We start from the raw sequence: 23901 nt of genomic DNA, 5'->3' as shown, positions 1-23901 counted from the left end.
TTCTTTATTTGCCAATGCCCAGCTCTATCACAAATCCGACATATATACTTGAAATCCATCAGGTTTTGTTTTTTGTTTGTTTCGAAGGGGGATTCTTTCATAGAAATCGTCAGTCCTATACCATGCCCAATATACATGATCATACCATGCTGAACTTGTGTAACAGTACTCCGACTTACTAAACCCTAACTCCGACTGTAGTTCACTGATCCTTCGGGACCACCGTTAAGTATTTCTTCCCAGGACCAAGGTCAGTAAAGATTGGCTCTTCATGGGCACCTTTCTGGACTACACTTCTCTAATTTTTCTTTTTTCGCAACTTCGTTGACTTTCATTTCATCTTGGTTCCTGGACAGGAGCCAATTCTTCACTTTATTCCACACGAGTTTGCATTGTGTATTGTATCTGGAATCACACGTTCTCTTTGCTGGCTTTGCTTCGAATTTCTGGCAGTAAAAGAAAATATACTGCGCCTTTTCGCTGCCATTACCGCAGAATGAACATTCTGTTCCATTATTGAGACCGTATTTAAGGAGATATTGTCGGAAGCATCCGTGACCGGTCAGGAATTGCGTCAGGTATTAATCAGTCTGCCCGTGCTTTCTCTCCACTTATGCTTGTACCTTTCCGATTAGTTTGTACAATGTCTTAGCGCCTCTGACACTTAGATATATGTACTTTTCTGCCTTCCTTCGTTTTGCGCTGCTATTGTAAGACTTCTTCCAATGCCTCTGGATTTTTCCTAAGCTCTTTTCAGCTCAAATGCCATTATATCCGGCGGCATGATACCCGCTATGACTCCAGATGAATCCTTATATAATTTAGTCGCGTCAGAGAGCTTGCATTCTTGACGTATGTCTTATCTGGAGCCAATTCCAAATGCTGAATGGCTGCTTACAAAAAGCATAACAGATATAGTAAGTTTTGAGAGAAAGATAAAACGAGATTTCAAAAATATAAAGGTGATGCGATAGTACATCAAAATGGCGCGTTAATTCAGCTCAGGAAAGCTGTAATCGTACCTACCTTCCTTTACATCGTATATGATTTAAATAGTTTAACTCTGGCTCTCTTTTTTTTAACCTTTTAAGTTCGATTTTGTGTAATCAGAGTCTATACAATAGTAATACCCTCCATAGGTGCATTATTTATAGCCAAAAAGGATATAAAAAGGTTTTTATTCTGATTTTGATCGGTCAGTTTTTAATGGCACCTATAGTAGTCTCATCCGAATAATTACGCTTAGCATTTATATTTTATAGGGTCTCCGACGTTTCCGTTTGGGTTTTACAAACGTCGTGACCAACTTAATGTACCCTGTTCAGGATGTAATAAATTTTAGGAGTTTGTCTTTGTAGGTATTTTTATATTCCAGATATAGATAATATGCTCATTTTTAAATAGATATACTCGTATTAGATGGAGATATCCAAAATCAATGTTGATACCTATTTTATAAATTTTTGTAAAGAAATCTAGTCATAGTTATTTTTTCCGGTAGATATAGATATTTAACGACCTTATTTTAACGAAATTGTTTGTAAGTTAAAAAGTTAAACTGAAAGCCTAAAACTCTACTCCAATTCCATGATCTACAGACGAACCGGTTACGTGAAATTAATAGCTTTTTGAAGTTCAGGAAATAAATAAATGAACACATCCATAAAGTATACATAAAGCACGTTAAATAATTATTTTATTTTTATTTTTATTTTTATTTTTATATTTTAGAAATATTATTCATAATCTCTAGTCTTTTAATGAATGCTTGTGGCATCCAGCGCGTTTCACGACACAAAATCGAAAATTCATCAGCAGGTTAATTTTTTTGCTTTTGTTTTCCTTGATGTTTCATTTTTGGCGCCTCCAGTGCTGGTTTACTGTGGTGACTCTCGTCTGCTGGATCGGCAGTTATTGCCAGAGGTAAAGTTTCGCCCTCAATATCCTTATCAATAGTTAATTTGGTGACCTTTTCCAATTCCTTGATTGTCTGCATGTATAATTTCTTTGCCAAAGCTATATCCCGGCCATGCAGTGACGATTGTGCTATCTCGCAATCGCTAAAACAACAAAAACAGTATTAAATTAAAGATTAAAGAAATGTACTTGATTGCGAGTTAAGACGAAACTGAGTATGTGAGGGCTTCTTGTAGCCTACGTTGGGGTAATAAAATATACATACATTGCACCTGCAGCGAGTATTTGTATGTAAAATTAGGAATATGGAGGGAACTACCGGCTTTCAAATGCAGTAGTTGGTCGAGCCTCAGCCGAAAAGCTTAAAGTTTAGAAAGATTCTATGCCAGCTGGAGTTGTTAAAATGACCGTCGGCTACTGTAATTATTTTAATATTTAACCAAACAGTGTGTCCGCAGCACTCCTAAAAGTTTTGCTGGTAAAGGCAGTGAATAGCATAAAAATAAAACTGAAAATTTGGTGATTTTAAAGCCTTCTGCTGCAGGTGCACGTATGCTGAACTCAAAGTATCGCACTGTGCAGAGCCGAGCTGGCGAGGGTGGTGTGCGCATTGGTGGGCCACAAATACTTACTTGAAATACTCGCCGCTTACGGTTTTGAGCTTCGGATCGGTGGCTAGACGTATGGCGCATTGTGCCCCCTCAAATGGGTTCTTCATGAACAGCCACATCCACGGGAAGGTCATCAATTTTACACTAATGGCGGACATTAGTGGCGAACTGAAACGAAACCAGAAGAAACGAAATGAATGAACCAAAAAGAAGCAAAAGCACAAACGAATGAAAATGGCGAGATTATACGTATGCTTTTTGTAGTTGCCTCGTGAACTTTGCTGAAATGTACATTTAAGCACGTCGATATACCTAAGCAGGCGCTTGGCACGTGTGAAATTTACTGCCATACGAAAACGGCAATACACTCTCTCAAACCGCCTTAAAGTTCTTTATGCTTGTGCATGAGAGTGTGTGTGAATGAGTGAGTACTTGCTGCATTAGACTTTGCACCGAACTTGGCCTAATTAAATTCTAGTTTTAGAAGAAAATCAAGTAGAGGTAATAACTTAAGTGTTTATCTTTGAAATTTCCTTGGCGCTTTTCACAATCACGTCTCATAAATATTCAGCCAACTTTGTAGACGGTGTGTAAATAAATCTTTGCACCCAAGCTGCCAGTAATAAATCAGTTCAAATAATCTACGAGCAATGTTAAAAGATAGGGTCAAGACAACCGATTGAAAAATTATGTCTCGGGGAAAAGACAAATGTTAGAATTATAAGAATTTGCGCAGACAAATTATTTTCTAATGTTAATTGGAGGTAAGATTTCAAATTATGTCCACGATCGTTATATTATCGGCTAGCTGACGAAATAACGCTAAAAATCTTCCTGTTCGATTCCGTTACTGCATTACGTTCATATGTAAATTTAGTAATGATAATATCTAACCGATTTATCACGCACCCTTAGGTAATCAGCCCTATATTTGTCACACTCTCTTCCTCTCTAATTGAACTCGAGAGTTCTTTTCTATATATCTAGATATTAATTACAACATTTAGCCAAACAAATTGCAGCAAAAGTGTCGCAACAACTAACTTAGAAACGTAAACAATGCAACGTAATGTCGAACATACATATATATTACAAGTTTGTACTTTTCGAAATGCACGAACAATGTGGTAAAAAATACTGCGATTGCAAAGCCTACTTTTGGAATTTTATGCGTGTGCCAGTAAGGAGCTGAAAGCAAAAAGGAGAAACCAAACAAACTAGGGCGACGAAAGGGAAACAGCCAAAAGTTGCAACACAAAGGCTATGAATAAATTAACTTGAGAAACATGCGGTCGAGGCTGAGGTGTGGCACAAGCAGACGGATCTGACCGGGGCAAAAGACGACAGGCCTAAGCAGCTACGGTGCAGCAACTCGGACAATGGGAAAAACAGTAAGCGTTAAGCAAAACTACTTTAAAATGCAGGAAAAGCAACGGAAATGCTGCAGAGAATCGAAATTAAATTTTAAAATGTGCAAAGTGACCTTTCGCCTACCGAACTTACAAATTCGGGTCTAAAATGGCAACGAAATTATAAATATATACGAGTACGCCCGAAATTCTAAAAAACTTTTATATTCAACATCCTAAAGTAAGTTGTGGTGAACTCTTGAAATTGGAAGAAGCAATATTGTATGTTTCAAAACACAAAATGTCATTCAAAGGCACTAATCTTAAAATGGGCAAAAATTGAATTTTTGACGACTTCAAGGACTCATGAACTTTTTTTCTGAGATTTCAGAAGGGATGAATATAGGAAGGGTATAGGTTAGACATTTTTTAAGGTTAGTTTTTGTCGAAGGAATGTACTTTTTTTGCACATGTTGTGTTGATCCTTGTAAGAGGCTTCTTTACTGATAAGTCTAAGACAAGTAAGAGGAATATTATTAAAAGGAGAAAGTCCGTCATTGAAATTAAGCTTATTTAAGAGGTTACATGAGTTTCATCGGGTAAAAAACAGCTCTTCTTTCAAAATTAGTTTTGTCATATAAAAATTAAATATTTTATTAGAATTTTTTTTTGTTAAAAAAAAATCCGGAAATTTTTGGAAAAACATATTTCAAACACGGCCATTGCGACGGCATTTCCATTGACCCCGTTTGACAAAAGATGAGCCTGCGTTGCAGTATAACTACTTATAATATCATCTAACGTGAGAAAATACGTGTTTTAGCTAAATTATTAACTTGGACGAAGGAAAAAAACTGAAAATTGGATTTTTGGCAGACATTTAAAAAATAAAATAAAATTTCAGGGAAAATTTCGCGATCTTTCTTTTCAAATACTTGTAATCGAAAAAAAGCCTTCGTTCAAGTCTTTAAGAACTATATTTCAAAGATCTGTGTAAAATTTCATGAAGATCGGTTGAGTAGTTCTCGAGAAATCTTGTTAACCGACTTCAAAAACACAGTTTCGAGAAAAACGCGTTTAAAGTCGACGCATTTAGGACAGCTAAACTCGAACGCACAAGTTCTCAAGGCTGTATCTCCGAATCTATTACTCGGAACAACTTCAAAGTTTAGGACAATATTCTAGAGGTGTTGTAAAATTTAATAATACAATAAAAATTCTATTTGCTTAAAACCGGTAAACCCACCTGAAAAGTACTGCGATCAGCAAAACTGAGATCTATTTATTTAAGCGAATAAAACTCAAAAAATAATACAAACATTTTCTTGTTATTTTTTTTTTTAGTTTTGAAAGTTTACATTTAATGGAACTGTCTTACAAATTTTTGTAAAAATTTCTTTTATATTCTGCGGAGCTGATTACATTTCCAAATATAATTTCCTGTAGCAAAACTAACTCGAACACAGAGAGAAAATGTGCTTTGCCAACATATTGCATATAAATATTTATAACAATGTAGCAAAAAGTTCTGTAACTCCATGACCTCCGGTTAAACACATTTAAATTTACTTCATAGAACAGAAGTGAGTGACAATAAGTAAAGCAAGCTCGGCTCTACACAAACCCACAAACCCACAACCGACATAGCAGACAGCAGACAACGCCGTCGCATAAATGTAATGCCACAGAATGCCTCAACATACCGCATACCACACGCCGCACGCCACATGCCCGACATCCCATTACTTGCAACAGCTGCTGTTGTCACTGCTGTTATTGTTGTCATTAGGACATGCGAGCATTGGCTTCAAAACACACACATAAAGACAGCCACAGATGCTTAGGCACGGCTAGAGGCAAATCTAAGGAGCTGCACTCATCCCCCCAAACGCATTAAAAGCATTCACTTCGGCACACAGCTGCGCACGAACCGGGCGAGGGTTCACCGACATTTCCACCATCCGCAAAATGTATAAATAAATAATACGTTTATCTCTTTTTCATTTGCGCTTTTCCGTGACAGTCATTTCAGCCGCTTTGTCTTGCATAAATACCCGCCCGGCAAACATGCGGCCACACACGAGCGGCCGAAACCCTTCGAGCAGCCGAGAGACCTGCTGCTTCCGCTCTTTTGTGACACGCGTTATGTGCTTGCTGTTATTACTGTTGTTTTTGTTTTTGTTCTTGTTTTCATTTTTCTACTAATAATAATCACCATAAAAAGCGCTAAGCTTTACAAATGTCGCCACTTTCCTTTCAATCTTAACCGCCTACCCCAGCCGCGCCCTCATAGCCCCCACTTGCCCGGTTTATATCACTCGCCTATTCATTACACGAGTGTTGCAGCTGTTGGCTTTTTATAATTTCGTGTTTGTTGTTGTTGTCGTTGTAGTTTTTGTGTTTGGTGTTGGGGCTAAGTAAAGTTCACGTAACTCAAGCGTGATGGCAGCTGCTGTCGCTTTATGCGCCAATGCGGTTGTGTATGTGGCTGCCTGCCTCCGCATTACACCCGCTAATAAAAACTCTAAGCTACAATATAGACGCATTCTGCAACAAGGAGGAAGGCATGCTTTCTAAGTTTGCGAAAACAAAGAGGATAATGAATGGATATATATGTAGTATATATTCTGTGTTTGCAGGCACCCAATAAGATCAGAGAAGAAGTAAGTCAACAAGACTGGGACAAAAGTGATGCGAAAGTATGGATTTGAGACTTGAGACACACATCTGCATATACAGTTATGTAAAAACAGCAGAATAAAGCTCGATGTGCTAATGCTCTTCGTTTACTGCATACATAAGTAGTTCCGGTTATAAATAAAGTAGAAGAGCCTCTGTTTAATACGAGAAACCACTTAAGATCTGTGGGATTGTGAGATGTCGAAGAGAAGTTCATGCGCAAATAGCTTTTAGAAAATATGCTGGCTGTCTGTTTTCAATATTTAAATGCATTTAATAAATTAGTTAGCTACTTTTTGTTCCATTTACCAGAGGACTGACACATCAGTGTAGTCAAATTTTCCACCGAAAAACCGCCACCAAGTAAGGTTTTCAACTTTTCCCTTACATTTTAAAAACGAGGTCATTGAAAAAATACGTGCTCAGGGTCGTCTATGGACTCAGTACACGTCGGACAGTACGGAATAAGGTCGTGATGGAATCGGAATAGATAGCTTCTAAAGCATCCATGGCAACTCAGTATTTGGGTTAGGTGGAAGGTCCCCATGTTGTCTTTTTTTTATAGTAGGGGGAAGCATCGAAAGCCGGAGTGCGGAACTTTCATCCGCTAAACCTAACCTACTCCCAACTCAAGAATCTCCCACGGAACCACCGGTTAAGTATTACTTCGTGGGAAGGACAAGACACTTAAGTCTTCTCTATTGCGCGGACTGACGGGCGCCTAGTCTCTTGAAAAGATCTCAGTTTGCTTCTAAATCATCCATGCCCACTAAGTATTTGGGTCAGATGGAAATTTAGGTCCCCATGTCGTCTGTCTATCCACGAGTGGATGTCCTGTATAAGTCGATTAGTCCAGCGCCCTTTGGATGAGGAATTGCACCGCTCCTGCCACATTTTAGTGTTCTTGTTTCTCTCCTCTGTCCTTGCCGATACTTTTTTAGGCGTTGATAACTGATATAAACGCTCGAGTTCGTCTCCCTGGATGTCAATGGGCGTCATACTAGCTACAACTTCACCAGCGTTGTTTGACGTTTTGTCTGAAAAGCTTGTATCGAATTAGTTGAAAATACCGCAAATAATTTCGATTTTTTAATGTCTGCCATGTGAAAAAGGATTTAATAATGAGCGAAGAATTTATGATAATTTCTAGCGAAAGATGTGTTGGACATTTTTTATTTATTTATTTTTTATCTATTTATTTCACTTTTATTTGAGTTTCTGGATATCACTGGGATGATACTGGGTGAGATCTTCAATTATTTCACATATAAACCATATTTAGATAGGAAACCTATTGTTCAAGACACGATATGCAATGAAGATTTGAGTACAATCTTTATCAATTAGAATGCCAAAAGATAATTGAAATCCCAGCTCTGTTACTAACTTTAACAAAGACATAATGAGCTGAAGGTATTCAAAACTTTCAGTTCTCGCTTAACAATCTCAATAAATGCCAGAGATTGATTTTATACTGAAAATTTTACTGCGAATCGGTTCATTCGCACTTCCAAATTGATGAAATAAAAGTTTAGTAAATCTTTTACAATACTCACAGGTGCTTAAAGGTTCTTTTCACTTGCTTATTCATTTCTCCTCATCCTAAATATCGGTAGCCGCTGTCATGATATATTCACAACAGATTCGTTCCTTCAATAGTTGGTGGCGACGAAAGGCAGATGTTGTATCTTAATGCAAATGTACTCATAAACACACACACAAATATATACATGTATAATATATATATATATATATATATGTAAATGTAATCGTACTGAAGGTTGGCAAACCAAACGGAAGCGAAGACGGCCTTCCATTTTACTTGTGTGTTTATGCGCGTGTGTGCGTGCGTTGTTAGGCTTGTCATGCGTTGCAAATTGTAATGACGCATGTTAACACTTTTCGTATTTTTTCCATGCAACATGATAAATTGCTGCTTGTGACGAACGACACGCTCGGATTGCAAATTTTAACTATCACTTAATCTTTTAGCGAGAATTTTTCGCCCAATTCTATAGAAATTTCTTCCTTTTTGCTACATATAAGAGATACAATTTCCGAAAACATTTATGGTAATAGCGATATGCATTTAAATGTAATGCAATTAAAATGAATATCTTGGAACTATGGGGCACACAGCAGCCTTGTGTTCTCCACAGCGTCGGAAGGTGTATGGCTGCGAAATTTGCAATCAGACTCAGAGAATCTGGGAAAAGAACACGTATCTGAACACACGGATACGCCGCACTTTGACTTCATACCGGATAACTTGGATCATGGAGTCATCAAACCGAACTCTGGTGGCTCCTTCTCTGTTCATATACCAAGGAGGAAGAAGCCGTTGGAGGAGAGGAGCAGCGAGTTGCATTATGGATGGATCAAAGCTTGGGGGAAAAGGTTGGTGGAGGGGCTTACTGTCAAGAACTCTCTATCAACTCCAGCTTCAGACTTCCTGAGTATTACGGTGTCTTTCAAGCCGAGATTGCAGCCATTAAGGTAGCAGTAGATCTATTGCTCCGGAGTGCTGCCTCCTTTAGAGGAGTGACCATTCACTCAGGTAACAGTGCGGCGATACTAGCCTTGAACTAACAGTACTAACAGCGCAATCTCGCTATCTATGGCTTCGAGTGTCTATATTGTGTATTGTGATAAGACTGGTGAGAGTGCCAGGCCATCGTAGGGAATTACAAAAAATATGAGGTAAAAATGAAAGGCACCCTAGAACCGCTATCGGTAGAATTGAATGTGCTCCCGTATCCTCTTGTGTTCTGCTAAAAGATAGCTCGGCTTTCCGGAAGATTGGCCAGCGCTCGGTCAACTTCGATACATCCGCTATCGCAAAAGCCTTTTGGCTCAAGATTGATCACAACAGATCTAGTGATCTTTTCGCCCTCGGTAAGGCTAGCCTTTTCCTAGTGTTGGGGCTTTTAACAGGCCCTTGACCTGTTGGCGTCCATGCTGTAAGGTTGGGAATCTTATCAGACGCCAACTGCAGAAGCTGTATGGAAGCAAATTGTTTGGAAAAAACTCAACACTTCCTTCTTGACCGCCCTGCGTTTGGCAGGTCAAGAGTTAAACACTTGGGAGCGCATACCCTCAGACATCCCTCCGAACTAACGGGAGTGGATATTAAACGCCTGTGCAAATTTATATAACGTTATAAAAGCACAACAATAAATTTTGGAGAGAGCATCATATTGTTTGGGCAACCCTGGTTTGAAACATATGCGAGCAAAATATGTAATAATAATTTATTTTAGAACATCGTACATTCAATAATAAATTTTAGCTTTATTTGGTTGCAAATCCTCATTGCTCTCCACTATATCATTATTTATTATATTTTTGTATTCAATAAATATTTTAGAACTAAAAATCGCATAAAAAGAGCGCTTAGAAAAACGCGTTATGTTGTTTATCGAGTATTTGCCCACTTTAATTTCAGACATACATATGTATGTATGTATGTATATAACGAAATCACTGTGAGCCAACCAGTTCTATCGTGTATGGAAGCGCAAATCCGAAGCGGATGCTCGTAAATTTTATTTCATACGCCTTGCCACTTTAAAATGTTCAATGAGTTTTCGAAGCGTTTTATTGCGTTCATATTTCAACTTCGCACACCCTAAACGTTAACACGGAATGATGAAATATTCACAAACATCTGGTTGGCAGCACATTTATTTGGTCAAAAAAGAGTTTGTTTTACTTTCAAGATATTTGCTTTATTTAATTGTAAAAGCTTGATATTCTTATGAAAGCAATAAAGAACGCCTTTCAAAATAATGTATTATTTAGTAGCATTAACATCGACTGGCAGCACTCGGGTTCAAATTTCTATTAATAAACAAAATGGTTTCTGATAAAGCGATGGCGACACAGAGCATTGCTTTCGAAAACGCCGCGCTCCTAACCAGCTTAAGCAGTAAAACCAGCAAGTGACTCCTATGAGCAACAGCAACGGTACTTACACGCGATAACCAAAAAGAACACATGTGCGAACCTCGCAAACGCACACACACATGGCACGTAAGAACTCACGTTGCAAATGCGAATTTTCGGCACGTTGCTCGGAATTTTAATTACTAGTCGTGCAGTTGTTGTGATCGAAATCGCGCACACTTTGTCGGAATGGCACAATAAGCAGCTCGTTGACGGACCGACAACACCACCGTAAACATGCACCGTCAACTGCAGCGACCGCGACGGAAGCGCCGAAAGCAATTTGCCGTTGCCTCGCTTGGCGCCCTAAGCTATGCTACAACCTCAGCAGGCACCCGCATGTGTCGGCACCGTCTGCTGGTTGGTGTGTTAGTGGATTGCTGTGTGTGTGTGCGTAAGGAAATGTTAAGAGCTTTGCTTGACGCAAATTGTTTACCATCCCGAAACTCGCGCCTTGAGCCTTCCGCCAGTTGACAAGTTGCGCCCCTCGCGTTGTCTTTGGGGTCCCTGTTTTGGCAAAGAGATTTATGCGCTGTCGGTTGTTTAATAAATATTCAGTTGACGGCGCAGCAACAGCGAACTGCCAGAGCATCAACAGCCAAAGCAACGACAAGCGTTAGAATGCATCCTTAGCAGAAGCTGCTCTTTGAAAGACTCAGGCGCACAGGCAATTAAGTGCAAATGCTCAGCTCACGCACGCACACAGACACACCAAGCACCCAAACACACACGTGCACTCCAACCTTACTTGCTCCTTTATTTAAGATACAATTGTTAATCCTTTTTGCTGTTTTGCGCACAATTTATGATTTTCACTGGCAAAGCGTGCCCTGCTTTCGGCTGCTTTGGCTGCTTTCGGCGTTCATTTTGAATTTACATAAAATCAAGAGATTGAAGTGCAAACTCATGGGGGTGTGAGAAATTGACTCGACAGTGAATGCGGAATGCCATTAAGGCGTTGCAAGCAAAGTATATACGCATGTGTGTTTGCAATTTCATGGCATAATTATTTTTGCTTGGTACAAGGATTAGTTTGTTTGCAAAAACTAAACTTTTTGTTGATATCTAATGGTTTTCAAAGTAGATTTTCAGTTAAATAGAGATCAATCTGAAAAAACCCTCGGAGGAATCTTATAGATCTTTGAATTCTCCTTATATGAACACAATGAGTTACAAAATTTGTGGAGATTCGGCTTCTCTGCCCAATTAAATGAATAACAAAGGGGCACTAATAGAATGAAATTTTGAACAGGTATTCCCTTCAGAAATAACAAACTTTAATTTTAAATTAAAATTTCAAATATTTTTTGAGTTACAACTTTCAAAAGTGTAGCCGCAGTCATGGGAGGAAAGGACTGGCTGTAGAAAAAGGGCCGTGGATTTTTGATGGATGGATAAAAACTTGCGGGTAGGGTAGGTGTTCCATTAGAATCTTGTGGTTCCTTACTGACTTGTTGGGTCTCAGTCGCAAGGTTCTTCTGACCCAGGATAAATCGTAAGAGGTCTAGGGAACTCTTCGCTTTCATCAAAGTCCATCTTTCAAAGATTGTAGGAGTTTTAACTGTCACAGTATTAGCTGTTTGAAAGCAGACAAACTAGGATCACTTCAATAACTGTTCCTGCCAGGCAAAAGCACATGGGATCTCATACTTTTAGATATGCAGGTGAAATAGCGGATATAGAAATAAAACACTCATGCAGATTTGTGGTAGTTTCAGAATGTCTTTGTCAATAGCTCATATCCACCAATAATTGGTTTTGGTATGACTTCACAAAGGTTAGTACTTAACAGTGTAAGTGTGATTCCCCTCGCTGAGGGATCAGCTATCTAACCTAGAGTGTAGCCGTTCGGTTCAATCAGCCCATCAGTTTATCTTTAAAAGAGTTTTTTTCGAGAAAACACTTTCCCCATTTGCTGCTGTGATTACTCGCGGACAAATGATCTGACCAATTAATCAAAAATCGAGTTTTGGCAGAATGAAAACGACTCTAACTTTAAGAAAAATTCATCTTTTTTAATCCTTTTGCCAATTTTTGATATTTTTCAACCGAATTGTATCACATTAAAATCACATTAACTCTCAAATTGATGCCAGTACTGAATTTCAAAGTTAATTTACTCTAATCAACAAATCTTATGATTCAATAGGGTAGGAAATTGAGCAGTAAAGGCTTCTATTGACTCACTAACTTAAGGGGTTACATGGCTTTACGAGTTTCAAACAATCTAATTTTTGTATTGTGTAATTAAATTTTACCACAACTCTAGAATATTGGCCTAAATTTTCAAGTTGATCCGAGTAATAGTTTCGGAGATACAGCCTTGAGAACTTCTGCGCTCGAGGCTAGCTAGGCTAAGTGCGCCGTTTTTAAACACGTTTTTCTAGACGCTGTGTTTTTGAAGTTGGCTGGCAAGATTTCTCAAAAACTACTCAAACGATCTTCATGAAATCACATTTCTTAACGACTTAGGCGAAGGATTTTTTTCGATTACAACTATTTAAAAAAAAAAATCGGAACATTTTCATTGAAATTTTAATTTTAACTTTTTTGTTTTTTTTTTTCTTTTGTCCAAGTTCAAAGTTAAGATTCCAACTAAAATACGTATTTTTCACTTTAAATGATCTTATAAGAAGTTATTCTGCCAACGCGGGCGCATCTTTTTTTTCGAAGAGTCACCGGAAATAGCGTCCCAATGACCGAGTTTAAAATATTTGTTTCTAAAAATGTCTGAATTTCTTTGCTAATACACTATTGTAATAATGAATAATTGTTAAAATATTTAATTTTTTATATGAGAAAAAAATTGTTGAAAAAATGCTGTTTTTACCCGAGGAAACCAATGTAACCCCTTAACGTCACATAGACTCAACATTCCCAATACTACATGGGCTGTTTTCAGAGATGAATCATGCCACAATCAAAAATCTCTTTGTTAACTAGAATACTGTCCTATCATTTCATCAAATCGGTTTCAAGTTATTGGTCTTAAAGTGACATTATCTCTGCTATTTTAGTAGACAATGGGAAAAATTGCATTTCATGTTTTGATAAAACTCTGACGATGGGAAAAGACCGCTGATACAAAGCAATGGCTTTTTGTAAGTATGATCGCCCAAGTATAACGGTCAAGTAGTGGTTTGCTGAATTTCGTCTATAAGGCCAGAAGAGAGGCAGAAGAGTACGGAAATTGCGGTTGGTGGCAGTTAATTGAAATTGATTGAGATATTCAAGCTTCAATGTTCACTAATGTCATTTCAGATACCTGCTTCGAGGAAAGGTTCTCTGGATTGAGTGTTTCTATAAAACGTTTTATAAAAAATTTATTTCCAGGATCAATAATAAGCTTAATTCCTCTTGTTAGCCAGATTGTACAAACTTGCTTAGCGCTTAAACTTCTTACTTCGTTATTAATTAAATTGCTTAATAAAAAAACATATTCCTAAAGCTCCGCGCTAAAAGTAAAATCAATTAGCTTTTAGCAAAATAATATAAAAAAGAATTATAATTAATTGGAGGCTCAACTTACTTGCGTAAATGGCCCGTGCTGCGCACAAGCCCAGGTGTGCAACAATTGACCGTCAATGGAGTGCCTGTGAATAGCGAAATAAAGCAAGTGAACAGCCACATAAACACAAAAGATGCAAAAAACAAGGCAGGCAAAGTGAAACGAAAATATGAAAAGCGCAAAAACGATTTAAACTCAATTAAAATCACTTTGGCAAAACGTGTTGAAGTTACCAGCAAGGGCAACAAACAACACGCCCCGCCGAAATAAAACAAGCAAACAAAGGCAATAAAGAACAGCACAGCAACTGCCACAAAGAAGGAACAAGCGCCGGCAAGAGCTAAGCCAACAAGGTAACCGACTATGCAAATAGGGTGGCGGCGCCACCAACCCCCCACCCCGCAAGAAATACAAAGGTTCGCGCTTTGCTGTTGTGGCGCAGGGCTGTGCGGCATTTTGCCAAACTTTTGCCCAACCGTACATACACACATACGTGTTAATAAGTATGTCAGGATAATGTACCCGTGAACCTTTTTGCTTGTAATACCGTTGTGTGCGCGGCCCCATCCTCTATGTTAACTATGTATGTATGTATGTATATGAGTATGTGTGTGCACTTACCTTTCATTTGGCGCGCCAGCCAACGCGTTGCCAGCATGACGGCCAGCTTGGAGTGAGCGAAAGCGTCACGTGCATGGAACTTCACCGACCAAGTGCCCACATTGAGCGGATCGTCGAAATCGATTTTGGCCGCGGCATGGGCATGTGCCGTCACATTTATCACGCGCCCGCCGCTGGGCGAGCGGCGCAAATGCGGCAGCAGCAGTTGTGTCAGCAGAAAGTGCGATAGATAGTTCACCTGCAGATGCTCCTCATAGCCGTCGATGGTGCGCCCGCCTAGTGAGCCGAATATAATGCCCGCATTGTTTATCAACACATCGATGCGCTCGAATTCGCCGGTGATGCGTCGCGCAAACCGATGCACACTTTCAAAGGAGCGCAAATCCAGATAGCGTGCCTCCACAAAGAACTCCCCCTCCACATCGGCGCCGATACGCTGGCACGCTAGCTCGCGCTTAATAACCCTTGCCATGCGTTCCCCTGCGGCCATGTTGCGGCAGGCCAACACAATGCGGCCGCCGCGCGCGGCCAGCGCTTTGGCAGTCTCCAGGCCGACGCCGCTATTCGCGCCCGTCACAATAACTATTTGATCGCGTATTTGATTGTCGTTGGGGCAGCGCTGGCCGCTCATCAGTGTGCTGCAAAGAAGAGTTGCGTTTTATTGAAATCTGCGTTAGGTGTGTGGGATAGAAAAGGGAAGGGGTATTTGCAAGGTTGTGTAAATGTGGTGAATAGTTGGATCAACAGCGCTTTAATTCGGTCGATGTGTTGTTGCAATAACACGGTTGTGCGGTTTGCCGCTGGAGTGCATTCTCTCTGGCTGCCATGCCACGCGCCTCTGCGCCGCTATAAATTGTCTACATGCGCACCGTTGCATGCACCAGTGGAGGTGGCACTGCGTGAAATCGCTAATTAATGAACAGTTTGAGCAAGCAACGTGACATTTAGACACACACACCCACACATGTCCGCATAGGCGTAATGGTGCCGCCTGCTCCGACCGCAGGCCTGCACACACGCACTGCAGTGCTGGCGTAAATGCAAGTTGCATGTCACATGTTGCGGCTTAGCAATTACATTGACATCCAGTCAGCCTTGTGTTTATTGTTTCAATTGTCCTTCGGTGTGTGCTTTCTTCTGTGGTGTTAAGCTCAATTAACCTTCAAAGCTATCAATTGGATTTTCTGCTCTCATCGTAATGCTGCATTGAATTGCTGAGTAATTCTGATTTATTTCACTAAAACAATCACATCTCCCAGTAATATATATACATATATAAATATTTTTTAAGCAGCTGCATAGAGCTTCGGCTTCGATTGAGAGCCAAAAGAGGGCGAAGCGGTTTAAATTAAGCAAAGGACATTAAAAATTTTGAGGAAGTATTTATCAGAAAACATTTTAGGTCATTATTTGAGTACATATATAATAATAATAAGGAATTGTTTATGGCTTATTAAATTTCTTCGATATCTTCAAAAATATTGCGTAGTCGAAAAAGCCCTTTCGTATTTCTAATCAAATTTCAACTTATTTTTTATATCTATACTAATAAATAAATATACAAATGTGTACCATTTTGGCCGACCACTTATTGCCATTTTATCGCTAGAGACATTATTCCATCAGTGTAAATCGAAATTTCGAGATTTCCAGAACGAAAGCGAGCGACCATTGTTGTGCTACACGAACTGATACACCGTCGTCTCCGCAAACTTTACAAATTTCATTGGTGGCTTGCGTGGCATTCTTCTCTTTTTTATACAAAAATTTAAAAACATAGCGAATTTCTTAATTATTTTCACTCATTTTTGTATATCTGTAACTTTTTTCAACTTGCTCGATTTTTTTTTTGGTTAAATGAAGCTTAAAATATCACCTTTCCAACAATACATGGTACAATATGATCAGTAGCACTGGAGATATATGACTGTAACGACATCTATTGACAAAATAGGAAAAGACTTTACCCAATATTACCCAATATATATGTTATTATGACGCCTCTAGTATATTATACAGGGTTTTCAAATAAGAGTGTTATGATTTCTTAAAAAAAACACTTATTGTTAAGGGAATTGAAATGTTTTTTATTTGGTGTGATTACAATTTATACAATTATGTTCTGAACATAACGTAATTCAAATGGCCTCCACGACTTCTTTCGCAGGAACGTATTCGACGAACCCAATTTGCGAGTACTTTTTCCACTAAATAAAGTCGTATGTCATGACTTCTAAAACTTGAAGAGAGTCTGGTGTATTGTTAAATACCAATGACTACAAATAACTCCACAAGAATTAGTCCAATGCCTCATTTTCTTAAAATAATCGAATCTCCAAACTCGTCTCGGAATAACTCGGCTGTTGCACGTGCTGTGTGGCAAGTGAACCCGTCTTGTTGGTACCAGATGTTGTCAAGATCGATTTGTTCCAATTGGGGTCATAAAAATTTGATTATCGTCGATCTATACCTCTCTCTATTGGTAGTAACTGTGTCACTCGTTTCGAAAGACGTACGGTCCGATGATTCCACCAAACAAAACCCACACCAAACTGTCAATTTAGGTGCATGTAATGGTTAATCATAAATAATTTGTGGATTTTATTTGTACCAGAATCGACAGTTTTATTTATTTACTGCAGACCTCAGATGAAATTGAGTTTCATCAGAGAAAATGAGTTTCTTAAAAAAACCACTAACGTTTTCAAGTTGTTCCAAGGCAAGATCAGCAAATTCACGATGTTTACGGTTGTAAAATGACTTCAGCTCTTGAGTGAGAACAATTTTATACGGATACAAGCCCATAACCTTTCTCAAAATTCGCCAGGTTGCGGTTTGAGATAGTCCTAATTGTTGTGAACGTCTTGGAATTGACAAATAGCGGTCTTCAGCATCACTCGCCCGAACGGCAGCAATATTTGCTTTACTTCGAGCGGTTCTTTTTCTTATTGGCACTTGCACATTATGCAAATAAATTGTTAACATTTCCAAATATAATGAAAAAAAACTACAGATCTTGATATATTAGAAATGTCCGAAACGACGTTTAGAAATCATATCATCCCTTTTAAAACCCTGTACCTTAGAGAATCCCAAAAATATCTTTTATGAAGCGAATAAATCCTTTTTGACTGATGTTATGGGAATAAAGTGTCTTCTTGCTTCGTACAAAAATCTTTTTATACCTTGAACAGGGTATATTAAGTTTGCCACGAAGTTTGTAACACCCAGAAGGAAGCGTCGGAGACCCCATAAAGTATATATTTAAATGATCAGTTTATTGAGCTCAGTCGATTTAGCCATGTCCGTCTGTCTGACTGTCCGTCTGTATATATACGAACTAGTCTCTCAGTTTTTAAGATATCATTTTGAAATTTTGCAAACATCATTTTTTCTTCAAGAAGCTGCTCATTTGTCGGAACTGACGATATCGGCCCACTATAACGTATAGCTGCCATATAAAGTTCTCGTATGGAAAAATTTCACATTTAACAATGTATCTTCACAAAAGTTGGCACAGGCTATTTTCTAAGATAATAATTTAATATACGAAAAAATTGTTCAGATCGGATTACTATAGCATATAGCCGCTATACAAACTGAACGAGCGGAATCTAGTGTTGGTATGGAAATCTGTTGCTTTTGACAAGATATATTCACGAAATTTGGTATAGATTATTTTCCAAGGCAACAATGTAATATCCGAAGAAATTATTCAGATCGGCTCACTATAGCATATAGCTTCAATTAATTATACCCTGAAAAGGGTCTGTCTGTCTGTATGTACGCGAACTAGTCCCTCAAGTTTAGCGATATCGTTCTTAAATTTTTGCACACGTCCTTTTTTCACCAAGAAGCAGCTCATTTATCGAAATCGCAGATATCGGAACACTGTAGCATTAAACTGACCAATCAAAATGGTATTAAGTGTTTTTTTTGTTTTTAAGAAAATTTTAACTATGAGAGAAATCAATAGCGGTTGGTCGTATAAATGCTTTTATGCTTTTAGATGTCTCTGAGATATGTCTGAAATTCGCTGATTTTGATATAAATGTAGTCAACAATTAGCGGTTAAGCCCTTTGTATATATTTTTCGCAGGACGTTGTATTAATATCCACAGTTTTTCAAACTTCATTTCCAACAGCTTCGTAGAAAATATTTTTCAAGGGTCATAGTCTACTGAATACATACGCATCTGAATGATTTTCTATTTTCGGGGAAATTGGTGAGTACGCGTAAATTTTTGTGGTATAAAAATGCACATAACTTCCAAGTTATTCAATTTATTCCACGCACACTGCACTCTCTCCTCCTCTTTCTCGATTTTAACTGAAAAAATTGTGTGAATTTTGCATATGAACATTGTTGGAAGTCATCGATGCAATTATTTATTTTGAATAGCTGCGAAAACTGTGTGCGCCCGTGGCACGGCTTCGATTTCACACACTTACCGCACCATTATAACGGCACCGAACACAACCGCGGCGATGGCCGGCCACCAGGTTTTGAATGGGTCAGCATTTTCGAAAAGGGACAGCAGTTTATCCATTTTTGCTGCCGCGGCACTTTTGCCGCGTTGTCGCTTTCACGAGTGTACACGTAGCTGGTAGAGAGCTGTACAGCGAAAACAAAAACAAAAGCAACAACTAAAATGCGTACACGTTTGAACGCGGCGTTATTGCGTTACTAAATCCTTGTGTTGCATAATACTCATTCCGTTTTATAGCACACTTGTGCGCCTGCTGGTAGGATGTGTCGCTGGCGACGCGCCCGCACGTATGTCGCACGCCCGCACGCACAAAAACGTTAAAATGCGCGGTTAATACCAGCGCTGGGTTTGACAGGATTGCGCCCGATAACGGCAGCGTACAATGAAATGTTATGAAATATTATTGTTTTATTGTTTTTGCTTTTGTTATGCGAATTGCTTTTCCGTTTTATTACTTGATCGATACGGTGCGCCTCGAATCACTCGCACGCAACGAATGCGAGCACAGAACTTCAGCCACCAACGCGCCACGCCGCCGATTACCAGGCTCTGTGCTTGTTAAATCGTGAGCTCCCCTCTGCTGGGGACATTCCCTATCCGCGCGCATTTTGTGGTTGAGTCAAATTTATGTGCGCGCTTACCATCGCCATCGCGCGCCACTCAGCTTGCCTAACCGCCAATGGTACAGTGAAATAGAAGGGGCGGTATGCCTGAAAAAGTAATGGAAAAGGGGTAAGGGGATTCTCAACTGCGAAGCAATATAGCTAAAGTGAAGCTACTGGCAATAAAGAGGTCAAATATTTTTCACTTCCTAGGTTTCAAGTGTGAATTAAACTTTTTTCAATCTAATCATGAGTGTAACACACTGTGCACTCACTTTAGTCGCTCGGATCACAGTCCACTCCGGTTAGTAGCGCAAGTGATATTCAAATTTACATCTACAATCACAACCAATCAATCCATATTTATGCATGTGCATTTCACTACTCTCCATGATTTTCCAATTTCTCGTCCGCATTACATTCTTTATTCGACAATTCACCACGCCAATCTGATTTTAAATTGACATTTCCAATACAACCTCAAAACCGAACTGCGCTACCAGAACCCCAAAGCGGGGGGCTAGCATGAGCGTGCGGGAATGCAGCAGCCAAAGCGCACAACTGGGGGAGCTTCCATGGACTGGTTTCACGCAATTGACATGGAGTAGTCAGTGCAAGAAGGCAGAAACGACTGGCAATTGAATTGAAATGGAGTGCTCAGCAAAGCGACCGGCAAAAGCCAGTCGGGCTGACATGTGAACACCGGAACGCCTAATGAAGGAGGCACGGGATTGGCAAGGCACTGCTACACGTAGCATCTATTGCCATGACACTCAATGCATTATTTCTGTGTAAGCTAAATTCAATGAGCTTCCATTGCGCCGTTCTTCACTCACATGAGTTTTTGTGGCTACCCAGTGAACAATATTGAAATACCGTTAACATAGACTTAAAATTAAAATTCCTAATCAGACCAAGCTACAAGAGGGAGCAGGGATTTTTTGTATTTATATTTTCATTGAATGGTTTGTTGATATATAAATGTTATCCTTATTTTTATTCAGTATGAAGATCATATTATTCTCTTGTTAAGCTTTCTTTAAACATCAGTATTTGCTTGTTGGTTCAGCAAGTTCTTAAGTTTAATGGGAACACACATATTACAGGGGCTCACATTGTGGCCATTTTTCATGCGACTTTCATCACAAATATTGCTGTCATCGGAGGAAACCAACTTGAATCTCTCTGTTTTCTCAGTTCGTAAAAATGTTTTCAAAAGTGGCATTTTTACATTGTTTTATATCAGTACAAGGCAACTTTACTTAACTGGGTGTTGCCGCATCCAAAACCATTGGAACAAACTTATGTTCAGACTTATGTCAACACATAATAGAGCTGCGCACTATCTTCCTCGCTGCTATGCACTTTCGTTCGATTCGTTTCTTTGTGATTCCTGTACGTTTTGCCAATCTTTTTTGCGTGTATTACATCATTACGAGTATTGAATAACCAACGCGTGATGCTGATATTGCCGTCACTGATACCTTTGCCTCTGCCTTTGTGAAGGGATCCATATGAAATGGCGCAGCAAATGGCGGTCCGAGTAATGGGTAACATGTTGTCACTTGAACACAAAGCCGCTGAAACGACAAAAACAGAAGAAAGAAAGAAATGCAGATGCATGTGAAACATAGACCTTGGAGCTGAAGCCAACCATTTTTTTGTTTGCAGCGCTATGATTTTTTATTAACTTCAGTTGCAGCCCTAGTTTTTCGGTGGAGCAATGTTTTAATATGATTAAAATATATTTGGTTTGTGGTGGCAACTCAGTTATATACTCGCATGATTAAATGTGCCCCATTACATTTAATTTTTACATCCGGTCTGACAATTGACTTAGATCTGCATCTATCGGCAGACAAAGCGTGTTCTAACGCTCAACGCATGAATGTGTGCATGCATGTGTATGTATGTATGGTTCTAGTGGTCTCGTAGCTGGCGTGGCGCCCTTTGGTTATATCTAAACATGTAATATATGCAGGTTGATGACTAAGTGTATAAATTGCCCGTATTTGAGAGAGATTTATAAATGTTAGCGGCTTAAGTGATTAATGAGAAGAGATTTATGACCTCAGAATAGACTATTGACACAGTAAACTCCCACAAATAATATTTAGTAGTTCGATGCCGTAACTTTTATATATTTTGTAAATTTGATTCCCTCAAGGAAAGTTATCTTTTATGGCATTTTCGTCCATATTACTTTGTAAATTTTTCTTCCACTTTCAAGTTCACATTATGTTGCTCTACAGGTTTAGAAAATTAAAGATTTTGATATTCCTTATTTATATATATATATTATATTCATCAATCGTCGCTGGCTTGTTGGCGTAGACCATGGACTTGACGTAACTCCATAGGAAATAATCTAACGGCGTCAAATCGCACGACCGAGGCGACCAATTGACTGGGCCATTTCGAAAAACAACACCAAACTTGGCTTTCAATAAATCGATTGTGACATTCGCTGTATGGCTTGTGGCGCCGTTCGGTTGGAACCACATATTGTCCAAGTCCATATCATCCAATTCGGGTCAAAAAAATTCGGTTACCATTGAGCGGTAGCGATGCCCATTCACAGTAACGTCCCGGTCTTGATCATCACGGAAGAAGTACGGCCCAATGCCGTCGGCGGCCAACAAACCGTACCTAACGGTAATTTTTTTCGAAATGCAATGGTAACTCATGGAATACGTGTGGATCGTGCCTCACCAATAACGCATATTTTGCTTATTGACGAAGCCGTTTAGCCAGAAATGATCCTCATCGCTGAAGATGATTTTTCGATGAAAATCCGGATCATTTTCAAGTTGTTGCTCAGCACAATTCACAAACATACGACGATTCTGATGGTCAAGTGGCTTCAGTTCTTGCGTCGATTTAATCTTGTAGGGATGTAGGCCAAAATCTTTTCGTAAAATTTGCCAAAACGACGTTACAGAGATGCCCAATGCTTGAGAACGACGTGCGAGAGATTTATTTGGGTATTCCTCAATTGGTGCGCTAGCGGCAGCAATATTCTCGACACTACGGGCATTTCTTTGTCTCACTAGCACGGGAAAATTTTGTACTGTGCCTGTGCATTAACATTTTTGCATCGTTTGCTGTCCCTATCGTTCTACTTTTGTAGCGTTCCTATTGAAAAACCCGAGATATATGGCTCAGGCAGCTCATAGTTCCTGTCCGATACCAAATATCCTCTGCGTAGTCAAAAAACATTCCTTTGAAGTTAAACTTAAACTGTCCCCACGTAAAAACAATGAAAAGAAGAAAACAGTCTCGGATGAGATATCCCACTTTTGATGACGATAATTGCAAACGTATTAAGAATAACGATTTAAGAGGATACACCTGGAATGTCCGGTACCTTCAATGGGAAGGTGTCGCTGGCCACCTGCTGGATGTCCACGTAAGAGTAAAAGCTATTTTATGCATTCTTTTTATTTTATTTTAACCAGATTCATGTGCTTTAATAACTTCATAAGGTTATGTATACCATATGTTTGCGTACATTTCCATGCCGTTCTTCTGAAATATATTACTTTCATCGGTTTCAATCAAAACCAATTAACTAAAGAACTAATCCACTACAGCGCCAAGCTTATTACTGTAATGTCAATTAAATTTTTCAGTAGTTTTTCGCATATTTTGTAATTTTCTGCTCATCTTGCATTAAGGGAAAAAATTAATGGAAAAACTGCGCGAATTGAATAATATGAGTGCACTTACAGCAAACAATTGTTTACACATACATATATTTGCATAATTTAATTAGTAATCAAGAAACGTGAACAAAAACATCTCTTAAATTTATTGTAAACAAATTTCATTGCACTAATTTTCACAAAGTTTCCATGAAAATTTTGAAATTATGAAATAACGACAACTCAATATGCAGAATAATGTTTTCGGACTTAATTTTTCATTTTTGTTTACGGGCACGTGCCATAAACAATTTCGAATATTTTTAATTAATTTTACTAATGGCAGCGAAAAATGCTTGCTTCTGCAATTTCAGCGCGTCAACAAGAGCATTGTAATATGACAGCATTTTTGGCAGCAGCAAACTAAAAAATAAACATTACAACATCTATGTATGCGTATACAAATATACATGTGCATGCGTCTGCATAATTACAGGCACATTAGGGCTGGGCTTTTGGCAAATTCGTAAATTTG

At 38.9% G+C, this 23901-nt stretch overlaps 1 protein-coding gene across 4 annotated transcripts; it reads right to left on the bottom strand.

Annotated features, from left to right (window-relative positions):
* Window positions 1-1670: 1670 nt before the first annotated feature.
* Window positions 1671-20341, bottom strand: LOC120768949 (retinol dehydrogenase 13). Of its 4 annotated transcripts, none has more exons than XM_040095761.1 (5): window positions 20202-20341; window positions 14631-15268; window positions 14031-14094; window positions 2550-2696; window positions 1671-2060 (listed from the first exon to the last, which is right to left on the bottom strand). In XM_040095761.1, exons 2-5 carry the CDS (start codon window positions 15259-15261, stop codon window positions 1820-1822), a joined length of 1083 nt encoding a protein of 360 aa, XP_039951695.1. In that variant the 5' UTR covers window positions 15262-15268; window positions 20202-20341; the 3' UTR covers window positions 1671-1819. The 4 variants fall into 4 exon arrangements, with proteins under 4 accessions (XP_039951695.1, XP_039951689.1, XP_039951674.1 ...); XM_040095755.1 differs by lacking the exon at window positions 20202-20341 and adding an exon at window positions 19998-20188; XM_040095740.1 differs by lacking the exon at window positions 20202-20341 and adding an exon at window positions 19083-19733.
* Between the last annotated feature and the right edge of the window lie 3560 nt (window positions 20342-23901).

Source organism: Bactrocera tryoni, chromosome 1 (genome assembly GCF_016617805.1).
Source record: "Bactrocera tryoni isolate S06 chromosome 1, CSIRO_BtryS06_freeze2, whole genome shotgun sequence".
Lineage (NCBI taxonomy): Eukaryota > Metazoa > Arthropoda > Insecta > Diptera > Tephritidae > Bactrocera > Bactrocera tryoni.
Note: the sequence above shows the minus strand (reverse complement) of the source record. Positions and strands in the feature narration are given on the sequence as shown.

Coding starts and splice junctions, on each gene's coding strand:
- LOC120768949 (XM_040095740.1), bottom strand. CDS start 19,180: ATGGATAAACTGCTGTCCCTTTTCGAAAATGCTGACCCATTCAAAACC. Junction 15,269..19,082: donor GGTGCCGTTATAATGGTGCG/GTAAGTGTGTGA, acceptor TCTTCTTTGCAG/CACACTGATGAGCGGCCAGC. Junction 2,697..14,030: donor AGCACGGGCCATTTACGCAA/GTAAGTTGAGCC, acceptor GTTTCGTTTCAG/TTCGCCACTAATGTCCGCCA.